At 55.1% G+C, this 7,476-nt stretch overlaps 1 protein-coding gene across 1 annotated transcript; it reads left to right on the forward strand.

The window, feature by feature from the left end:
* Positions 1–1,257: 1,257 nt before the first annotated feature.
* Positions 1,258–6,314, forward strand: ZDHHC9 (zinc finger, DHHC-type containing 9; the record flags this gene model as incomplete). The annotated part of the gene is made up of 8 exons (XM_010286459.1): positions 1,258–1,418; positions 1,987–2,145; positions 3,104–3,241; positions 3,397–3,445; positions 3,733–3,835; positions 4,004–4,107; positions 4,612–4,780; positions 5,629–6,314. Coding segments are annotated over 8 exons (988 nt in total), but the record flags the coding sequence as incomplete, so codon positions are not given.
* Positions 6,315–7,476: the final 1,162 nt, after the last annotated feature.

Below are 7,476 nucleotides of genomic sequence, written 5' to 3' on the forward strand. Positions count from 1 at the left end.
ATGGATGTCATTGAAATTGCCTTGCTTAGGATGACCGATCCGCTGGGGAGGATAATCCCATGCCTTTCACCACAGTAGCCTTACGCTATCTTGGAGAGCAGGAGTCTGGGTTGGATCCACCCCTGTGGATCCACGGTTTACTAGAAAGCCTGGGTACCAGCTTTGCTGGGGAGAACCAGGGCAAGAAGGGCGTGCAAGGAGAGGTGAAGTTTTGCACAAGTGTTGGGATTTGGGTGGGGCTTCCCTTAAACCATAGGAAAGTTCCATTCCTAGGAACTTCACCCCAACATAAATGACGTTTCTGAAGGAATCGGGGTAAAAATATGTTTTATTTCGGCCCAGTACGTCTCTAAACCATGACTTCTGTAGAGACCTTCTGCATGGCCTGTGCCGCAGTGCCCATGGAGACATATTTGTCGGGGTCCAGAAGTGACACAGGCCACAGCGAGATTAATCTCCTTGCTCCCTTCGTGCTGCCTCAATCAGCAGGATTAGGAACATAAATTCCTCAGTGGGCCTTTCTGCATTTATAAAGCAAACAAACCTTACGCTGTGTTTCCTCTCTTGAGCTGGGGCTGTCTTGGGGCAGGAACCTTTCTACTTTATTTGGAGCTTTTTATTCCCTTGCCTCGGAAAAGCCAAAGGAAGCCAGATGTCTTGTTGCACGGTGCATTCACATTGAATATTGCACTTCCACATGAATCTGTTCCTGAGGAGCACAGGACACAGTTCATCCCTGAAAAGTAATTTCTGTGGTACTGGAAACTGCTGCCTGTTTAGGGGACAGACAGAGATTCCCACTGTTCTGATGTGCTTCCGTACCTCTGGCTCTCTCCAGTCATGGGCTCTCAGACCAGGCCTTGGGTGCTTTTCCCAGGGGTATGGTCCATCCCTTGGCAGCTGGCTGCAGCGGGTGTCCTCTAGGCAAGATCCTTCTAGCTGGCTGTTTGCGCTTCTGGTGTCACCTGTGACTCTGAGGAAGATGGGAGCTGGGAACAAAACAAAATGCTGGACAGTATTCTGTGCCTGGCTGGTTAAAAACATGGTGGTACTTTGATCGTGGCTGGTCGTTAGAGCTACCCCCAAGGGTGTTTCCCCATGGTGGTGGGATCAGAAGGAAGTGATGAACAGCTTCTCTTCTCCAGATGTAACCAGTGTTCAGAAAAGTCTGGACTGTGATGCCTTGCCAGGCTTTCAGGCCCTGGCTCAGGTGGGCCTTGCGGTGGCCTGATTCATCGCCTCCTGACATCTCTGCAGGTGTCGGTACCTGGCAGTCCAGCTGTCCCCAGCCATCCCCGTGTTTGCAGCAGTTCTCTTCCTGTTCGCCATGGCTACACTCCTGCGGACGAGCTTCAGTGATCCTGGGGTGATCCCAAGAGCCCTGCCTGACGAGGCAGCCTTCATCGAGATGGAGATCGGTGAGTGTGGAGCCAGCTGAGCTGGCGATGGCTGGAAAAGCCTCTGTATTTCTGGCACATCTATAGGCTACATTCTCTGCAGAGCCTTTCTTCCTGGCTGGCCCTCCAAAAGGGAGGATTGCCCCAAATGGAGCATCTTGCCACCTGCTTGGCTGAGTCTCAGAAAGATGGTGTGATGTACTTGCTTCCCTTTCTGGGAACCTTTTCATGTGCTGTTTTCTCTCTTGTAGCTGTGTACATACAAACTCTGTTTGCTTTTGGGAAGGGGTGCAGGAAGCCCGATGTGAGCCCCTTGATCCTTCAGGTAGAGAGAAGGTTTGGTGGATGTGGGTCTGTAGAGTGACATCCCCCTGGCCCCTCCCAATACGCCCATGAAAGCTCTGGCATCCCTTTTCCTGCCTCCAAGCTGCCAGGCTGGCTCTGGACTATGCGAGCAGAGCTGCAGCCGCTGGCTCTAGACCCAGCAGGCTCTGATCCTGCTGGTAGGAAAAGCAAGGAGGCGAGTTGTCATTCCAGGCCTGTCGTGTTGTAGCAGCAGGTCTGATGTCTGCTTGGTTCTCCCTCTCAGAGGCCACCAACGGGACTGTGCCACAGGGTCAGCGCCCACCCCCGCGGATTAAAAACTTCCAGATCAACAACCAGATAGTGAAGCTGAAGTACTGCTACACGTGTAAGATCTTCCGTCCGCCCCGTGCCTCTCACTGCAGCATCTGTGACAACTGTGTGGGTGAGTAGAAGAGGTCGTGCCTGCTCCTGCATCTGCGTGTTGGGTGAGAGCCTTTGGAAGAGAACAGGTGAAGATCTGCACCTGGTCTTGCTCCGTATCAGGTCCCACACTGCACCTGCTGAGCGAGTCCAGAATGGTGTTGTGTGACCAGACGGGGACATTGCCTCATCTTAAGCTCAAGAAGCTTGAGATTTGCTCAGAACCTGAAGCCAGGTGGTTCATCTTTGCCAGTACTTCTTTGGCAATAACTAGTCTAACATAACTCTAATTTGTCCATGTAAATATGCAGTCCATTTTTGAGTTTTGCTGAACTGCTGGCCTTGCTGGGCTATAGGGTTCCAGCGTAGACCTGTGTCTTGCATGAAGGCAGCTCCTTGCATCAGCATGGAGATTCTGCCATTACGTTAAGTGTCCCTGTTTTTTGTTCGCCTTGCTGCATAGCAGACGGTCTCCTAGCCCTTTTACGTATCATAACTGGCTCATGTTCAGCATCCCTTCTCAAGGAGGATATTCCATTCTTTTGGATCCCTGTAGGTTCCCGGCCCTTTGAGTGTTTATGCAGTCCCTTGAACTGTCTTCTAATTATTCTAGTAGGAATAAAGTGGCACACGGGTTAGATGAGAACATCTGAACCCCCAGACCTTCACCTAACCTGTGTGCTGCTTTAGTAAAAGCTCAGGTCTCTGGGAGAGAAGACCTGCACGGGGCCAAGCTCTTAAACTCTATCTTAATATGCAAAATGACTCATTAGTAAAACAGTTCTGCACTTTGTTACCTGACCTCCCCTTCTGGAAGGGATCCATGATATGGGGCTCTGAGTTAGCAGAGGGTTGGACTTGATGGCCCAGGCAATCCTTGTCAGCCTTGGAAATTTTTGCGTTTGGGGTGCAGGAGTAAGCATCTGGAGGTAGGCAGGACCGTGCTAGAGCAGCACTGATCTCCATCTTCGCTTTCACAGAGCGCTTCGACCATCACTGTCCTTGGGTGGGCAACTGCGTGGGGAAGAGGAACTACCGCTATTTCTACCTCTTCATCCTCTCGCTCTCACTCCTCACCATCTACATCTTCACCTTCAACATAGTCTACGTAGCACTGAGTGAGTCTGGCTGCAGAGAAGTGGGTGGCTGGGCTAGCTAAGGGTGACGGGGGGATAGAGATGGTGTTGCAAACCCAGAAGCGGTGGAATGGGAAAAGGAACTGGACTTGGTGTCATGTTCCAGAGAAAAAATATCTCTCCCTTTGTATTTCCAGAATCTCTGAAGATTGGGTTTCTGAACACGTTGAAGGAAACCCCAGGGACATATCCTTCCACAGTGTGGGGCGGTTGGCTTCTCCAAAGCTGGGGGCTAGTGTGAGCTGTGTTATGGACGGGCTAGAGTCTTCGTACCCAGGCTTCTCTGAGGAGTCTTTCAGGGCATTTTTCCCCCATGGTTACAGGGAGAGGAGCAATTTTGTGGCTTTTGGGAGGAGGGTAAAAGAGAAAACCACGTCTAGGAGAAGAGAAGTTAGAGTTAGTGTGCCCGGGGGTAGTGACACAGCTGGGCTGGGGTTGTTCCCAGGCTGTTCCCGGTCCTTAACTGTTCTCACTGTACTGGAGGTGCTCATCTGTTTCTTCACTCTCTGGTCAGTGGTGGGGTTAACTGGGTTCCACACCTTCCTGGTGGCACTGAATCAGACAACCAACGAAGATGTAAGTAGAGTCTTTCTGTGCCTCTGAGCCATCTCCGTTTCTCATTGCTTCCTCTGTGTGTCATGGCTGCCTCCACCTTGCTGACATGCCCCACAGGCTGAGGCGGGACTCTGTGGGCTGGGGGCAGGTGTCCGTGGGGCAGACCTGAGCTTGTGCCCTGATTTGCAGATTAAGGGGTCCTGGACTGGGAAGAACCGTGTGCAGAATCCCTACAGCCATGGCAACATAGTGAAGAACTGCTGTGAGGTGCTCTGTGGGCCTCTGCCCCCCAGGTAAGCTCTCAAGGGGCAGCCCTGCCGTTTTTGCCCCCAGAGCATGACCATGAGGACCTCTCCTTGCTTGGCTGATCTGCTGGCGCTGTGTGTGTTGAGGGCTTCTGGAGGTCCCTTGGGACACGGCTGGATGCTTTGGGGAGGAAGGTCTTGTGTTGCCTTCCTTGCATATCTTCCGCGATTCAAGCTTGCAATGTGCTCCCTGCCACCACGTGCTTGGGCAGCCAGTGGAGGAGTGGCTCCCTGTCCCTGGGGCCTGTGGAGCGGAGGCTCTTTCCAGGGCACTTGTATCGGTGGGCTCCCACCCTCTGAACTGGGCTGCTCTCCAAGGGGCTTGGTTTCCACAGGAGGAACCTGTAAACCAGGTTTGGGCTGTGCGCAGCCTGTTTTGGAGAGGAACCTCTTCCCCTCACGTTTGTCTTCCATGAGCGCTTTTCCTGCCAGGAAAAGCAGTCGGTTTCAGGAGAAGCATGGGTCTTTGACGGTGTGATTCTGTTCTTGCAGTGTCTTGGACAGACGGGGCATCTTGCAGCAAGAGGAGAGCACAGCTCAGGAGGAATCATGCCCACGGGGGCCCAGCGCTCAAGAGCCCACTGCTGCTCAGGGCCCTGGCGGGCCGGCAGAGGACAGCAGCGCTCAGCAGAAGGATGGCAGCCTTCCTCACCCGAGTGCCGTGAGTGATTCCCTCTGTGTGTGGGGGGGTGAGTGGGCTGCTCCAGCTTGGAGTTGCTGGTGTTTTGGGCCGGCAGAAAGAAGGCTGATAGTGTGGCTTAGCAGGAACAAAGCAACACTTGGGGCTTTGCCAAGAGGCTGCTGATAAAAAGCCTGTTGTGCTCTGGCCCTGGAAACCAGCGTCTCTCTAGGGCTGGCTGGCAGGGTGCTGGGCTCCTCGGACTCCTAGGTGAACCTCAAAGGAAATCATAGCTGGCTGTGGTTTTGGAGATGTCAGTCCTGCCATGAGAGCACCCAGGACCTGGCACCTCTGGAGGCCAGGAGGAGCTGAGGAGGGGTGGGAGGTTGCAGGCGTCTTGTTTTGGCACCGAGTGCAAGCTGAAGGGCTGTCCTTGGGAAGGGCCCTGGCAGGTGTGGGATGTCTGTCCTTGGAGAATGCCATTGCCCCAGTGCATATGGCCCCGAGCATTCTGCTCTGTCTTTGAAATTAGCCCTGGTTTGAGGATGTGGTTGGACAGGAGACCTCCAGAGTGCCCTTCCCGCTTAAATTATTCTGTGAACATGGTGGGAAATGGCTAGGTCTACTCCTGCCAGCGTGTGAGCTGCCTGTTTCTCTGGTGGAAACAGTCCAGACCACTTCTGCTGGAGCAGTCCAGTGCTCCAGGTCTTCATGAAGCTGCTGGTTTGCCTGTTTTGTGGCCCCTGGTTTCTCCTTTTCCCAGGCACAGCTGAGACCTCTGCCTGGTGAAGCTGGAGGCGAGAGCAGGGCCGCAGGGCCACGTGTCTGTGTGCTAAGATGCTCTGTACTGGGGTGTATTCACGCAAGTCACTGCTGCCTTCTCTCTACAGGTCCCTGCGCCATCCCTGAGCAACACTGAGATGCCAGAGGAGAAGCAGCTAACATCTGGGGAGCTCCCAGTCCCATCCCAGGACGCTGGGCAAGCAGAGCACTAGCCTCTGCTTGAAAGGGAGAACTTTCTTGTTTTGTCTAATCAAAGCTGGAAGTGATTGAGGAGAGGAGGAGATGGGCTGGATGGCAGGCAAACGATTCATCATGGCCATTTTGCTTTAGTCGTTATTCACCTCGATGAGCAGGCAGTGTGGGCTGGCGCTGGCCTTGCATGGTGTCAAAGGATAACGAGCATGAGCAGCCTGCCTTGGTCACTGAGGGGCACTTGCCACCACTGAGGCTGGTCTCCCTGCGGGCCGAGGCAGGACCTCTTGCTCTGCAGGTTGTCCTGGATGCTAAATACCGGCTCGGTGGCTGGGGCTGTCCCTCCGTCTGGCCCTGACTCTCTGGCGAGACAACTTGTGGTCAAGCAGCTCAGAAGCAACGTTAGGGTCAGCCTGCTCCCTACTGCTGGGGAATCCTGATGAGAAGGGGAAAGCAATTTATGGCAGTAGCGTCCTCTCTCCCCTCCTCCCTCCTTCCTCTAATCTGTGGCATTGTTTTATTGGTTAACGTGGCAGGGGTTGTCAGGAGACATTTTGGTGCCAAAAGGGCCAAAACAACTGGGAAGGTGTTCTGCTGGCAACGGTTTTTAAAGTAGCTTCCTTCCCATGCTCCTTCTTTTCATGTGACGTAGCTGGCGCGAGAGCAGTCGTGGCAGGGGCCCTAGTTCCCATTCTTCCCCGGGGCTAACACGTAAATGGGGGCTTGAGGGAAGGAACGGGCAGCCCATCTTCCTGCCGCTTGTCTCCGCCCCACGCCAGCCGCAGAGCGGTTGTGCAAGGGGTGTCCTGAGCTGCAGGGGAGGGTCTGCCTGTGCCACTGGTTCTCTAGCTAGTGCAGGGTCTGCGTTTGCTCCCTGCCTGTGCCCTCCCCTTGCCTGCCAGGCTGTGGCACACCGCTCGCTCAACTGCTGCTCTGCAGAACCTCAACCCTGATTCGGTGTCGTGTCGTCATGTCCCCGTGTCCCCCCTGCCTTCCCCTGCATTTCTCAGTCATCCTCAACTGGCTTTCAGAACCTGGAACCCTCCCAGGGCTTTGCCAGCTGTGCTGGGACTGGCTGTGCGATGTTGGCCATCTGCACCTCCTCCGTGGAGGAGGGAGGAGAGGCCAGGGCCAGGTGGCAGTGGGAGGCCTCTGTGCTGGGGCAGGGCTCCTCTTCCACGGTGATGCTCCCTGTCCTGCGCCTGGCAGCCAGGCTGGGAAGAGCCACATGTCTGTGGGGTCCCCGCAAAGGCCGGCAATGGAGGGAAGGCCATTTTGTGCCCTGGCAGCTCTCCATCCCATGCCATGAGTGCTGGGTACTTCTGTGCCTCCCCACAGACATGCAGCGAGTGGGCGGCAGGTGGAGGGTGTCCTTCCGGAGCATCCCTGCTTGTTTCTCCGTGGTGCGCTTGTCTGGCCGCGTGAAGTTGCTGCTCCTCCTTCCCTGGCCTCATGTGCCACCTCACTTTCGACAGCAGCATGGAGTGAAGCGAAGCGAGGAGCCTTGTCCCTCCAGAGCCTGATGTGTGCCTCCCAACTTGCTCCTCTTCCCTGGCCCCTGGCAGCACTGAGCTGGGCTGTGCCTGGCAGCGGGTGAAGTGGTATTAACATGGCAACCGGCGCTGCCCCCTCTCCCATAGTGCCAGGGTCTCCTCTCCTGGGTGAGAGGGCCGAGCTGCCGCCCTGCGCTCTGGCAGTGGGTTCACAGTTGCCCTTCAGCGGCTCCCAGCCTGCCCTTGCCCGGGAAGGAGCCCTGGTCTCCC

The sequence above is a fragment of the Phaethon lepturus genome, unplaced genomic scaffold (assembly GCF_000687285.1).
Source record: "Phaethon lepturus isolate BGI_N335 unplaced genomic scaffold, ASM68728v1 Scaffold23414, whole genome shotgun sequence".
NCBI classification, from domain to species: Eukaryota; Metazoa; Chordata; class Aves; order Phaethontiformes; family Phaethontidae; genus Phaethon; species Phaethon lepturus.